This window comes from Lissotriton vulgaris, chromosome 1_1, assembly GCF_964263255.1.
Source record: "Lissotriton vulgaris chromosome 1_1, aLisVul1.2, whole genome shotgun sequence".
NCBI lineage: Eukaryota > Metazoa > Chordata > Amphibia > Caudata > Salamandridae > Lissotriton > Lissotriton vulgaris.
In genome coordinates, this window is record NC_141685.1 from 1090188262 (window position 1) to 1090204255 (window position 15994).

The 15994-nt window shown below is 43.7% G+C and overlaps 1 protein-coding gene across 1 annotated transcript in view; it reads right to left on the reverse strand.

The window, feature by feature from the left end:
- Positions 1 to 15994, reverse strand: part of SREBF2 (sterol regulatory element binding transcription factor 2) — a 350039-nt gene that overhangs the window by 75041 nt on the left and 259004 nt on the right. The window contains exon 17 of the mRNA XM_086963475.1: positions 13329 to 13514. Within this exon, the coding sequence (XP_086819601.1) occupies positions 13329 to 13514 (186 nt within the window). The remainder of the gene's footprint in view (positions 1 to 13328; positions 13515 to 15994) is intronic.

Sequence of the window (15994 nt, forward strand, 5' to 3'; positions counted from 1 at the left end):
CCCAATCTATGCCCAGTTTCTCAGTCCAGTTCGGCGACCTCATCTCCCAGCTCACCATCAATAACGCTAACGTTTTGGTCCTGGGAGACTTCAATTACTGGCCGTCGGACACTCATGAAACCAGATTCACTGGCCTTTTCAGACCTCATGCTAGGCTTAAATTGTACCCAACATATACACTCACCCACGCATGTTAAGGGCCATATTTTGGACCAGGTTTGGACCTCTTCCCTAGACATCTCTGCACCTCTTATCCTCCCCTGTCTTTGGTCAGACCATTTTTTACCACTTTCACTTTAGCTATGCCTTCCCCTGTCACTACGGTCCGAGAAACCAACTTCCTGGCATGCAATTGGAACAAGGCTGACTTAAATAAATTCACTTCCCTCCTTAGTTCATCTGCCCCATCCAACACTGGACCTACCATCTTCATTGATTCTCAGTCACAGGGCCTCACCCACTGGCTTACTTCTGCTGCTGATTCGGTGGCACCTTTAAAACCAGTTAAGACGAGGCGCAGTCACGACGCCCAAAGGTGGTTCACCGAGGACCTCGGAGCCTTAAAACTTAGTCTTCGTCAGGCAGAAAGGCGCTGGCGCCGGGGGTACTCCCCCGAGACAAAAGAGATTTTCTCCTCTCGGCTGAGAGAGTATAAGTCAGCAATAACTTTGGCTAAATCTCGCTATTTCTCCAATAAAATCCTGGACTCCTCAAACAAGTCCAAGGACATATTCTCAATTGTCGAGGAACTGTCCAATCCGGCTAGAGTCACCATTGCTCCCCTCCCCTCCCAGTCCCTATGTGACTCCCTGAACCAATTTTTTGTGGACAAGATTATCAACATTAAAACCAGCATCTCTACCCAAGCCTCACCTGTCCCCCCTCCGTCCAGTGCTTCCTGTCACTCCAACATTCACACCTTAACCCAGATCCCCCTTATTTCAAAGGTCAACTTTCTTTCACTTCTGCATAAAGTCTCTTCTGGTTCCCCTGGCGATTGCTGCCCCCCCTCGGCCCTCCGGGAAGCTTTCACTTCCTGTCCTGAACCCCCCTTAGCCCTTTTAAACAACTCTCTGACTACTGGGGAGATTCCTGGTTCCTTTAAACAGGCCGAGGTGGTTGCCATTTTGAAAAAATCTTCGGCAGACCCTTCCATCATGAGCAACTATCGCCCAATTTCCCTCCTCCCCTTCCTCAGTAAAGTTCTGGAGTCGCATGTTACTCAAACCCTCAGCACCTTTGTGGAAGACTCGTGTGTCTTGGACCCCCAGCAGGCTGGGTTTAGACCTGCGCACTCCACAGAAGCAGTCATCCTCTCTGTGATGGAGGAATTGCGCAGGGGGGCCGACGCTAATACCTGTCAGGCCCTGGTCCTCCTGGACTTGTCGGCCGCCTTTGACTCGGTCGACCATGATATCTTGGTCGACCGTGTCGGAGAGGCTGGCATCCAGGGTACCGCCTTGGACTGGGTTCGGTCTTTCCTGACTCAACGCCACCAAGCGGTCAGGCTGCCCCAGTTCGAGCTGACCTGCGGTGTCCCACAGGGCTCTTCCTTATCCCCCCTCCTTTTTAATTTGTATCTGGCTCCGTTAATACGTTCCCTCCGTAGGTTTAATGTCACCGCGTTCAATTACGCGGATGACATCCAACTGGTTTTTACTATCGACTCCTCTGACGAATCTATCACCACTTTCCAAAATACGTTCTGCTTCATCAGTAATTGGATGAGCTCAAACCACCTGAAGCTCAACCCCGACAAGACCGAGCTGGTTCTTGTCGGGGGACCCTCCAATCCCTGGCACCCCTCTTTCTGGCCTGCAAGCCTAGGCAGTCCTCCCTGCCCTGTCAATTCAGCCAAAAGCCTGGGAGTCGTCATTAGCAGTGACCTCTCTATGACGCCCCAGATAAGCGCAGTAGTATCCTCAAGCCACTTCCAACTCAGGAAAATACGTAAAATCTCCCGCCTACTTACTACCGAGGCCCTTATTTTGGCCCTGCTTGCGTTAGTCATGTCTAGGCTTGACTACGCAAATGCACTGTATGTAGGCATTCCTGCTTACCAACTCAGGAGACTTCAGTTGATCCAAAATCAGGCCGCTCGCTTGATTTATCACCAACCCAGAGATCAACATGTTCGCCCCCTTTTAAAAAGTCTCCATTGGCTCCCAGTATCTGCCCACTGTAAATTCAAGCTTGGCTGCATTATCTCCAAATTTCTTGCAGGTCATAGCCCCCTTTTTATTTCCTCCCTTCTTCACCCGTATGTTCCTCCTCGCACTCTCCGGTCATCTCAGATGGCCTTGTTATCAGTTCCCAGATTCAAGAGGAAGAAACATGGCGGCCTCAGGTTCTCATTTTTAGCCCCTTCCTTCTGGAATTCCCTACCCCTTCCTCTTAGGCTGTCTTCTCCTTACTCCAGGTTCAGATCCTCTCTTAAAACCTTCCTCTTCACTGAGTCTTACAATTAGCTGCTATCTCACGTTTCTCTTCCCTGCTCCCTCAGTAAAGCGCCAAGAAACCCAATGGTGTTAGTTGCGCTTAATAAATTTATTTAACATAACATAACATAACTGTAAAAAAGTAAGGAGGCTTCCTTATATAAAAAGGTGATTTATTTCAAGTTGGATGGAAAGAAGCACAGCACATCCAATAAGTAAAGGGTACGGGGAGATAATACAGTTGGGAAAGAATCTGGAACCAAGGATGTAAGATGCAGGCACGCATCATACATTCCAGGTTCCAGCACAATGAGGTAAGGCAGTGTAAATAAACAAGCAGAGGAAAAGCAAGGATGCAACACATCTTACCCCAATAAAAGAAAAATTAACATAGAAACCTACTAGGAGTTTTCTTGGGTCTAACATCAGATTTAACCCTAGAAGCAACAGACAAATCTTTAAGAACAGGAGTCTGGAGAGGTACATTAACCTGCACATGAGGAGGAACATTGACAAATGCAGGAGAAGGCATATTGTCCTGTGCACGTGATGGTGATGGAGAAAGGTCAGAAGTAACAGGGCATCTAGCAACCCTACGAACATTCCAAACCCTCCCATCTTGTGTGGCAACACAGTTTTTAAACACCTTGACCACTTTAATAGGAGGAAAGAACTTGGAAAAACCTTTAACTAAGAAACCAGGTTTCTTTACCCTCACCCACTCACCAACAACAAAATCATGAAGTTTAACATTCATTCTGGAATCATATGCAAGTTTCATACTCTGCTGTTTGTCTTCAACACGCTTGGCAACACTTTCGACATCAACTTTAGGATCATTCCTATTAAGTTTTTTAACCCACCAGGGGCAAATGGCAGAAGAGGGTTCTCTACCCTTTAAGAGTTTGAAAGGGCTCACACCTGTGACGGAATGTGGCGTGATACGGTAGACCCAAAGTCTTTTCCTGACCATCTCCAACCAGGAATCGTCGGAAGAACCAATACCAGAGATACAATCTTTGAGGACACGATTAAAACGTTCCACCAGACCATTTTCTCTAGGCTCGTACAAGGACACAGTATGATGTTTAATACCACAGCAGTCAAGAAACTGTTTAACTTCAGATGAAACAAGCTGTGTACCATTATCTGTAACAAACGTTTCTGGAAAACCTTCTCTGGCAAAGGTCTCTTTCAAGAAAAACAAAATAACCTGAGAGGAAACACTATTTACAAATTTAACTTCAGGCCATTTTGAATGGTAATCAACCAACACAAGTGCAAAACGGGCATTAGAAGGTAACTGTTTAAAAGGGCCTGAGATGTCAAAAGCCACTTTTTGCCATGGAAATTTGGGCCAAGCCACGGGTTTAAGAGGAGCAGAAGACAAATGGAGCATTTTGTCACTGCTAATGCACTGAGAACATTCCCTTACCATTCTGTCAATCATTTTGTCAATGCCAGGCCACCAAAAGTTTTCCCTAACAAAGCGCTTCATGGATGACATGCCAATGTGGCCTTGGTGAGCTAACAACAAAATCTTCTCTTGTAAAGAAGCAGGGGGAATTAACTTGCCAGATTTAAACAGAAATCCCTCAAATTCTTCAATCTCTGAAGCAACTTGGGAAAAGGAAGCTAAGTCAGAAGGAATGGATCTATTATTAGGCCATCCATCCTTCACAAATCCAAAAATTTGTTGACAAATGGAATCCTTTGCCATTTCACTAAACCACTCCTCCTCAGATAATGTTAAAAACTCCCTCGAAATACAATCCTCAATGGAAGCAATAACATCAACATCCTGGTCAATGGTGGAACCCTTATCAATACTGCACGGTAGTCTGGATAAAAAATCTGCCGTTACATTGCTTTTTCCAGGAACATACATGATTTCGAAATCATATTCCTGGAGGCGTGAGGACAAACGAGCAATCCTGGCAGTCGAGTTCCAACCACCACCAGGGGAGAGAATACCTACTAATGGTTTGTGGTCCGTTCTCAAAACAAACCTGTTCCCCCAGACATAGTTTCTAAAGTGTTCTACAGCCCAAATGCAAGCAAGTAGCTCCTTTTCAATAACGGAGTATCTCGTTTCACTAGGGGATAAAGTTCTGGAAGCGAAGGCCACGCACCACTCATCCTTACCCGCAGTTTGACTCAACACAGCACCAATACCATACAAACTGGCATCAACAGTGATGACACACATCTTACTAATACAGAAAGATTTGAGTGTAGGAGCACTAACAATCTCACTCTTAATTTGCTTGAAGGCAATATCCTGCCTGTCAGTCCAGACAAATTTGGCTGAGCTTCTAGTCAACTCCCTTAAAGGTTCCATCTTGTTGGCGAAATTTTGAATGAATTTACTGTAATATTCGCACAACCCCGCGAAAGAGAGTAACTTCTCTTTACTATCAGGGGCCGGTGCATTCATAATTGCGTCAACAAGGTTCTTCTTTGGTATCACCCCATCACCAGAGAGGGTGTGACCCAAATATTCTACTGACTTACAGAAAAATTTACATTTGCTGGCTTTAATGGTTAAACCAAACTGCTCTAACTTAGAACAGACTTCTTTAAGGTGAGTATGATGTTCACTGTTATCTTTTGAAAAAACCAGAATATCGTCCTGGAAACATTTGACGAATGACAGGTCTTTAAAAATATGGTACATGGCTCTCTGAAACACTGAAGCAGCCGAAGCTAGACCAAATGGCATTCTCTTGAACTGAAATAACCCATGAGGGGTAATGAAAGCAGTAAACTGTTTGGAGTCTTCAGTGAGTTCGATCTGGTGATACGCAGATCTCAGGTCTAAAGTAGAAAACACACTAGCCCCATCCAACATGCAAAGCATTTCGTTAATATTAGGGAGTGGATGACAGTCTGTTACTAAACTCTTGTTAAGTGCCCTTAAATCAATGCATAGCCTAATACTTTTATCAGGTTTAATGGCTAAAACAATGGGGGAAACCCATTCGGACGATTCCACTTCCTCAATTATACCATCTTTTACCATGGTGTCAAGCATATCTCTAAGTTCGTCCCTAATACTAATCGGCACTCCCCTTAACTTCTGTTTAACAGGGACAGAGTTAGGTTTGACTTTAATCTTATGGCTAAACCCATTCAATTTACCTAACTTGTCAGAAAACACTTTGGGAAAGGCACGAGAAATCTCAGTGTATCCAGATGATTCAGTGGAATCTCCGTCGGATATAGCTAAAACTAACACAGGATCTTTAAGTCTAGGATTTAAAGAAACACCAAGTCTCGCTTGGTCCCTCCACCCCAAGACATTCACACCCTTCCATGCAATGTAAAGTTTGACATTAGCAGAACTATTTTTGATAGTAAGTACAACTTCCTTAAAGCCAATAATATTGATCTTGGAGCCATCAAAATTGTAGCCACGTATGTCAGGCTTAGATAAGGAATTGATATCAATTAAATCACCAAAAGACTTAATACAATACTCATGTGTGATTATAGTCCAAGGAGAACAGGAGTCCACCATAAGTTCTAGCACTTTACCTAAAATGGTAACAGGACTTTTAGGAGAGGAAAGGGTATCTGCTTGAGATAAATCAAATGACTCCTGTATAGCAATCACAATACCGAATTCCTTAATATCTGGATCATTGCATGCATCATCATTGACATATGATATTTTACCAGAAGAACGTTTAGATGAAGGAACAGAAGATCTTCTAGTGTCCAGGAAGGACCTTGTGGAAGTTTTACACATATTAGAAAAATGACCAGAGCGTCCACACTTATTACATTGCCTAGAGATAGCTGGACATTGAGGAAAGGAAGCAATGTGGTCAGGGTTTCCACATCTAAAACAATAGAATTGTCTAGCTTTTCCATCATACTTGTTGGAAGGCACAACATTTCTTTGTTCTTGGTGTTTTACAACACTAACTTCGCTAGAAGAAGTGGAACTAGTCGAGGAGGTAGATGCTTTATCTAATGTTTTTATCCATTTATCCGACTGTTCAAGAGCTTTAGCAGTACTAATCGCTATTTCCAAACTGGGATCACCCAAAATCCACAACTGCTCTTGAACTTTCTTATTTTTTACGTGCACAATGATCTGATCTCTGATCATTTCGTCTGTCATAAGACCAAAATTACAATGCAACGACAATGCACGTAGAGCTGTAAGGAAATCATCAAAGCATTCTTTTTCATCCTGAACTCTGGTATAGAACTTAAACCTATTAAGAGCGACACTAGTAACAGGTTTGAACCTCCCTTCAATTCTAGCAACTGCTTCATCATATACACTACTGTCACCTCCAGATCTTACGGGTGGTAAAGTTCTAAAAACTAATTGCCCTTCTGAACCAAGACAGTGTAGAAATATGTTCTTCTTTCTCTCCGCAGACATACGTTCTCCATCCATGGCCTTGAGATATGTGAAAAATTCCTCCTTCCATCTTGTCCATGGAATAGGTGGATCACCCTTAGACTGTAAAAATTTTGATGGTGGATCAAATTGCACGTTAAAATAAATGTTAAAGTAACCGTCTGTAAAAAACACTAAAAGAAGTGAAGAGAAAAAAAAAATACCAAAAATATCCAGTAGATGGCAGTCTAATAAAGGAGCACAAAATTCCAGTGAAGATTTCCACAGAACATTTGAATATAGAAACAGTCTAGAGTTACGTATTAATACATAAGTCACTGAAATATAATTCTCAAATTAGTATTGTTGAGGAAAATAAGTTCATGCCCATCATGAAAATAAATAGTTATATTAACACACGCAATGACAGAGCGTGTAAAACAGTACCTTATATTTCCAGTTAAAGGGAAATAAATGAAATGCGCTTGCTCGGTAAATTTGAAGAAATCCTTTGTGTTACATGCCCACGGTGACTCAGTTGCTAAGGAAACGAGTACGGTAGGCCTTCGCACTCGGTGATTTCGTTGCTAAGGGAAACAAACACCACAGGTCTGCGTGATGCGCAAAGGCTTGTGATGTGATGCACGATCATACGCGATGACGCGCAATGAGTCACAAAGGCTGGTTCCCTGTCGCCAATCAGGGATAGCAAACACTGCAAGATGCTGATAGGGCCAAACCTCGGTGTTTGCTGACGTAGGGCAATTGCCGTTTTCACGAAGGAGAAACCAGAAAAACACGAAGAAATCAGCAAAATGCAGAATACTTAGCGCAGGTTGACCGGATTTGAAGGAGAATCCGTAGAGAATATTCCGCTTGTCTGCTGAAGAAGAACAAAAGGTTTCTGAGGCAGATAACGTGGATTCTTTTAAATTTCTGCTCCTGTGCTTCAAAGAGATGTGGCAGTAAATAGATGAGTCCGTCGTCGCCAGTGTAAAAAAGTAAGGAGGCTTCCTTATATAAAAAGGTGATTTATTTCAAGTTGGATGAAAAGAAGCACAGCACATCCAATAAGTAAAGGGTACGGGGAGATAATACAGTTGGGAAAGAATCTGGAACCAAGGATGTAAGATGCAGGCACGCATCATACATTCCAGGTTCCAGCACAATGAGGTAAGGCAGTGTAAATAAACAAGCAGAGGAAAAGCAAGGATGCAACACTAACATAACGAAATGCCTCATCCACTTGTTTCCCAATAAATCTTCTCCATTGAAGGGAAGATTCAGGATCTTAATTTTGGACTTCTGGTCTAAAGGCAGTCGCACTTAACCACCCCTGACGCCTTAGGATCGCTGCTTGCCTCCTGTCTATTGTCCTCTGGGAAGAGGTCCATGTTTGGTGCCACATCGCACCACGTATGCCTGTCTTATCTGCCCAGAATAGCAAGGGCATTATCTGCTTTGACTAACAGAGCAAACATGGATGAGAATCTCTTTCCTAAGTTGTCCAAGCATCTCCCCTCTCTATCAGGAGGAGTTGATATAGGCACAGAGGAATTCTTTGATTTTTGTTGCGCCGCTTACGAAAGCACGGAATCAGATTTTGGATGGAACAGTAAACACACTGGTACGTCTAAAGGAGCTTTATATTGTTTCTCCAACCTAGCGAGCTCACGCGTAACTGTCGCTGGTGTCTTCATCACTTTTAAACCTTCTTCCCACACATGGCTAACAATTGGGGATAGCCTGGACTGATTTTTGGAATGGCTCCTTGAAATCTTATAGCAAGCATTCTGTTTGTATTGTCGCCATAGGAAGCTGGAACCTCTTCCAGCTCTCTCCATTATATTATGGAATCTGCGTAGAATCCACCGGTCCTGATGAGGGAGATGCCGGAGATGGATTCAAGTAATCATCCCATTATTTGGTTGGGATCTGTTATTTCTCCCTCTTTCTGGTCATCATCATCCTTGGTAACCGGATTCTGATGGTGTATTATTTGAGGAGTTGCCGGCCTAAGTTCTTGTTGTGGTTCCCCGTTTCTAATTGGAGTAATAGGAATGGGATTTCCTGAGAAGCTGGTGTCGGCGGAAATCTCTTTCCATAGTCTGCCAGCATAAACTGCAGATCTATCATCATGGAGGATGGCATACCAACCATTCCTTCCTGGTACTCTTGGTGTTAGTGCTGTTGCTGAGGATATTGGTCCCAATGAATCTTGCTCTTCAAGCAGGTGCGTTACTGATGATTTCTAATTTAAGAATTTCCCTCATCGACGAGCCCGTCGACGAGATCGCCGTCGACACCACTGTCGTCGATGCCATCGTCGACACCAGGCGTAGAGAGCTATCCGTCGTCGATGATAGTCATCGTCGTCTATGTTCCCGTACACGACCCCCGTCGTCGTCCCAGTCGACGATGATCCCGTTGTTGACATAGTCGTCGTCATCGTCCCCGATGTTACCGGCGTCGACACCACCATCATTGACGACCACCGCCGTAGACGACCGCTGCCGTCGTAGATGGTGCAGTCGCCGTCTTCGACGACCCGGCCGTAGACTACGCTGCAGACGATGCCGTCGTAGACGACACCGTCATCGACTGAGAGGCTACCTCAATCCTCGATGACGACGATGGTTTCTTAGTCGACGATCCAGTTGACGAAGTTGGTTTCTTAGTCTTTACCTCAGGAGGTATAGAAGACGGCTTCCTGAAGGGTTCTTAGACCAGAGGTGATTTTGACGGCTCAGAAGTCGTCTTTTTAACATGATTTTCCCCTAAAAGCATGTCCTTTACTCCCCTTTTCCAGAGAGTGAGGAGATTTTTAAGGACTGCGTCCAGAAGACCCATGAGTGGGCTTTTTGTGGGCCTTCTCAGGACTTTCCCTTGAGGAATGAGTTTGAGGAGATTTTCTTCTCTTTTGAGATCTCCTGAGGACGACGCCTCATCACTGTCACTGGAGAAAACCTCCTTTCTGGCCTTAGCGTTTGACACCATATTTAAAGGCGCCCTTCACGACCTCTCAGAAACTTCCTTGAGAAAGTGCGACATACCTTGCAACCTTTGGCCTGCGGGTATAGACAGTAAAAGCAGTCAGTGTGAGGATCATCAGTGTAGAGCAAACTCTTGGAACAAGTTGCACAGGGTCTAAATGATCTTTTCTTCTCCTTTCCAGACATCCTTTAAAGAATGTATTTGAAGATAATCCACAGTAGAACAGATTCCAGTAGAAATCCTAAGAACAAAGTTCTTTAATGAAGTTAAAAACACAGAGTTTGAGCAGAGCTCAAATGAGACTTCCTATCAATACGTGCGGTAGAAAATCTGAGGGGCAAAAGGTTCTCTCTGGAGTGTTCTAGAGGGTGAGGGGCTCTGATTGGTTCAGGGACAAATTTGGTCTCTTTTACATAACAAAGGTTATGGGTTGCAAAAAGAAAATGGGCCTAGGCCTCTTTTCAGTTTGCTATACTACTAAGCATTGCTTTTTTATGTACCGGAGACTGTCTCGACGACGGGGAATGATTCAGGCATGTGAATCTATGAAAGCTCTAATACTGGAGTAAATTCAAATTAATGCAAACCTACATTTTACACAGAGCGTACCTATCCACCGATAAAATTAACAGATACTTCAAAATTACTACTTCGAGTGCCCGCGCTGTAAACATATTGATGCGGACATTCTGCACATGCTATGGTTCTGTGTTTCCCTCCAAAGTTACTGGCGCGGAGTCACTGAATCCCTAGCGCTTTCCACTGGCATGTCCCTGCCGGAAACATGGGAAGTTTGCATATTGGGGGTTTATGTGAGGACCAATAAAAACAAAGTCACCTCACGGTTCAGAGACTTAGGGCTGATAGTTGCAAAGCATTTAATCACAGAGGTGGAAACATGCAGAACCCCCCAGAACTGACTAGCTGGAGAAGATCACTTGGAATCTGGGTTCAGGCGGAAAGCACAGCACTGCACAGAGAGGAAACCGCAGGGCTTCGCAAATTTCCCATTGCGCAAAACTGGGACACTATACTCTTGGCCTTCAACAACGTGGGCAATGGGTATGAAGGTGACGCCCATCTGGTTGAAACATGAGAAGATTCAGTAGTAGCCGTGGGTCACGGGGACAGGGTTTCGAGAGATGGGAATCATTAACTAATAGAAGCTGCCAAGCGGGTATACCCCGAGATAGAAGGCCCCTCCCTACTGTACTGTTCACTGATGTGCAGCTGCCCCTCCAGTTTTCCTGTAGATGCAGGCTTCACCCTGGAGAGTCGCCCCCCCATGCAAGGATAGAGACAGAACGAACATCACATAGTCCAGCAAAGCCCACCGTGTTCATTCATTAATGGCAGATCCTTTCTTATATTTGTATTTTTAGTAGTTTGTTAGTGAATGTTTAATAATTAGTATATGTTTTATTGGAATATTTCCAGTTCCCCCTTTTTTTTTCCTCTGCCATGTCCCTCTGCTAGGGTGCTGGAGTGATAACATTCTGATCTCAGCTACATTTACTGGTGATGTATGTACCGTGTCCTATCGCTATTTCTAGATTATCTTTTATCATCATATAATATCAGTGTTTTTCTTTGTGGGTATGAAACAATAGTCTGGCAATGTGGACAGGCAATCACAATGTGACATGGTTAACTTTTGGCTAATGTGATATGTGTACACAATGACATACCCTGATTGTACTCCAGGGACGTATAGTGCCGACTTGTACTGGGATTTATTGGAGTTGTATAATGCAGTTTGATTTGTTACTGTTGTTATTTCTGTCTTGTCATGCTAAGTGTAAGTAAAAGCGAAGGAAGGAAATATGAGGAAAAACCAAGAAACATTTAAAAAAAAAAAAAAAAGATGAAGTCTTCCAAAGCCATATCTCTTACATACAAAAAACGTAACTATAAATATGCTGGACAGACTGGCCAAACTGAGAGAACAGTGTTGCCTGGAGGAGGGGAACATAGAGGTTGTGGACTGGGAGGTTGCCCTGATGCACCCGAAGGTGGCGATAAAATCCTGCCTGCGTCGAAACCAACTTAAAATCCTACATCAGGTGTACTATGACAGGGCCCGGCTACATCAAATGGAAAGGGTGACCTCTCTGGACTGTCTTCGATGTGGGGCAGTGAGGGGTTCCTACTTCCACACCCTCTGGATCTGACTGGATATCCAGATATACTGGACACAGGTGGTGGATGAAATCATACCTCTCGATCTCAAATACATCTTGTTGGGAGTGGCGGGGGATGGCAATATTCCTAGGACACAAATTATTTTTTGCAATTTAGGGTTGGCGGTGGCTAAGCGAGATGTGGCACGACATTGAGGCCTCAACAATGGTGAAGAGGAATTGACCTTATGAGGTGGCGTAACTGGTAACATACAAATGTTGGGAGAACTGTGTACATTTTATAAGATCTGGGGTGGGTGGGTGAGAGACTATGATATACCTCTCTCACCGGGAGCAGCGACTCCCTTGCCATGATTGTAGTGTGGTGACGAGGGAGAACACTACTGTAACCATTAATGGTATTTCCCCTTTATGAGAAAACGTAATGGCATTGTCTATTGGGATTTCACCGGATGGGGTGTGTGGGAGCGCGTGACTCCTTATTACTTCAGTGTTTATCGACAGGTGCCCCTTTAGCGCCTTATTGTAATGTTTGATACATTGTTAGTAAAATGCCGTAAATGCAAACAAAAACAAAGATTTTTAAAAATCTTTTTCTTTACTTTGCTAAAGTAAATACTCGAAAATTGGACACTAAAGCCTGTTACAGACTGCTCTAAAACTATTTGTAACCAAGAATCCTGCATCAAGGCAGGCCTAATGAGTGCTCATGACTAACTGATTAACCCCTGGAGGAGAAACAGTTTCTATGCTGTAGAGTTATGCGAGTTATAACGTTTATGCCGTATACTTTAACATCAGTCAATAGATATATAACAGACATTTGAAATTTATGCAGTCGTTTTTTAATTTTATTAAAATCACTGAGTGTGGCAAACTCAATGAACCCCTTTCATACCTTGGCGGGGAGGCAAAAAATAGGTGGGTCTAGTAGAGCAGCTGTTATTTGTCACAGCTAGTAAGTGGTAACTGGTGATGACCATCCAGAACCTCTGGCTAACAGATAACTGACTGTGCAACGATCTATAAAAGATCTCAAGATCAGAAACAGAACACAAGCACACACACACACACACATACACACATACATATACATATATATATATATATACACACACACACACACCCACACACACACACACACACCCCCATCCTCCTCACCACCTAGCACCCACAAAACCATATAAATGCACCCCGTACATGTGTAAGACCAGCAGACTGTTTAGCACAATGACTCCTATTTCAACACAAGCAGTCCCCAGATGCATTATTGCCCAGAGAGTGCAGACTAAGGCTTACAGAGCAAAGTTGCCACATTAGGTTGAGACGAGAGGCGGCCTTAATCATAATCACACAGCTGTTCTGAATTCCCAGACACTTAACACATCTACCCCTTACCTTACGATAGGCTGGTCTGAAATTATGTGCCAGCTTTCTGAGACTGCTGAGATCCCGCTGGAACCCAGCCAACTCAGGTGAGGAGGCGTGGGGAGTTTCAGTGCCTGCCTGTACACAGCCGGTCTGCTTCTGCCACAAAGTGGTGCGAAGCGAAAGCAGCAGGTCGCAAGCCAAGAGCTGGACCACCTGGAAAAGAGAAGCGAAAGATCAGCATTAGGTCCCTTGCACCGAGGGAAGGTCCAGACCACTCAAAAAACATCTTCTCTTCCATCCTAGGGGCTCTCATTGAGCATGGCCTGGACCCTTGGGAGCGAAACATTTCCAACAACTGTATTTACAGTGTAATGGAAAAATGTATTCACAGATGGGTATCACTGGATGCTTAGCACCATCAACACTGAACATTTCAAAGCCTATATGATCTCTAGATGTATCTTTCAAACCTCAGAACTATCCTTCCCCCATCAGTACCATTTCTTTTAACAATAGAACAACAATGCCCCTGCACTATACAAATATAGAACATTAAAGTGATGATATTTGTAGAAAGTGACGATCAGTTAGTATACATCCACACTTTCGGAGTGACTTTAAGAGAATCAATTATCCAAGTTCAGGCACAAGAGTTCCAAAAAAGATAGAAATGTTCTGTTCCTGGTGTTAAGTAAATGTTTTATTGTTCCTTTGATAATGCCAACACGTGTTTCATCGCAGGGAACCTACTGCGAATCTTCAGGGCTTCTTGAAGAAAGTATGACAAAAAATATCAGAAATGTTGGAAATGCCCGTTTCCGGACAATGCTCTGGTTAATTATTCCGAGTCGTTCGAGATCTGTGACACGCTGCCTGCGTGATTAAAGGATCTTGTTCAGTTTAGGTGTGTGTCGTAACCGGGAGGAGTTGACGAGTGTTTACGAGGGGTCTTGATTAAGACATTGTATTTCCTAACAGGCGGGTACACCTTGTTCGCGCTGAACTCCCTCTTGAGGTTCCCGGTGCCGTTTTCCAATGACGGTGAATAATTAACCAGAGCATTGTCCGGAAACGGGCATTTCCAACATTTCTGATATTTTTTGTCATACTTTCTTCAAGAAGCCCTGAAGATTCGCAGTAGGTTCCCTGCGATGAAACACGTGTTGGCATTATCAAAGGAACAATAAAACATTTACTTAACACCAGGAACAGAACATTTCTATCTTTTTTGGAACTCTTGTGCCTGAACTTGGATAATTGATTCTCTTAAAGTCACTCCGAAAGTGTGGATGTATACTAACTGATCGTCACTTTCTACAAATATCATCACTTTAATGTTCTATATTTGTATAGTGCAGGGGCATTGTTGTTCTATTGTTATTTGTGTGGATCTTCTTGGTCCAACCTTGAGCGGTTGTGTGAGATTACCGCTCGCCCTTTTGCCTGTACCAACCACTTCACCGTGCTCTCTACCTTGCGGACATACAGGTGTGCGCCCAATTTCCCTGGTAAATGATATAAATCTCCTTGTTGTATAACCATTTCTTTTAAACTTTCCGTTTTTGCTCCAACTACTACTGCAATAAGGACGTTCTATGAATTCAGTGCTTTTATGTGAAATGAGACCCAGGTTCCCAATTCCCCCTGTATCCATCTTATGCAGTCTACTAGCTTGATCTCCAGCATTTCAAATGGTGCTCCAAGACAGGGTCTCAATAACAGGACTATACTACAAATCTGGCACCAGGTTGAGGCAAAACTCCAAATGTACCTGCCAACATCTGATTATTATACTCCAGGTGTGGCAGTTAGCACTAAGCAATACAATATTTATGACCTTTAGAATTGGATACAATGCTCAATATGCAACAAGAACCATGAACATTGCTTGTTAGGCCTCTCCCTGTGCACTCCAAAGTTGCCTTACCCCAAAGCATCCCCACCAGAGGAACTTGATTTCACATTTAAAAAAGACAAACCCATTAGACTAGACCATGAGCGAAAACACAAATGTTAGTTGCCCTAGTTGCAAGTCCATTTTCATTAAACATCAGGATAACCATGTCGAAGCATAAAAAAATTGTAGATTGTAAAAGGCCACTCCAGCTTAAGTATATATGGATTATTTACAGCACTGTGCTCCAGAGGTTGCTGAAACAGCACAACTGTCCTACAGTAAGATCATTCTTCTTAGATGCGAAAGCCCCTGCAGATTATTCAACGTGAGGAGGACGCAAACCCTCCCACAGGCAGAGGAAGATTTTACAGTTGTGATTCAAAAAATGGCTCCAAGCTGTATAAATGCATGCTACTTACTGACAGCTGTAGTTCACCATGCGTGCTCTCTCCGATTCAGATTCTGAAACGGCTCCATGTGTGGGAGAAACTTCGATTGTAAACTGCAGGAAACCTATGATGCACATTAGCCAACTTACTAGGCCCAGGAGTCAGTTTAGAGGCCTTGTCAGAGCTGTGGTTTCTTTGGATGCTATCCGCTATGACTAAGTAAATACATGAGCACAGACGACTTTAAAAATATTAACTCTGCTTCATTTACTGTATCCCAATAGCATGCAGGGTTAATTGATCGCCAAGGTGCAAGCGTATCAATGCTCTGGATTCTGTAGGGGGCACAGGTCGTTACTCTCCTGTCTAATCCATGAGTTTGGTGAACTGACGGTGAGAAATGGAGG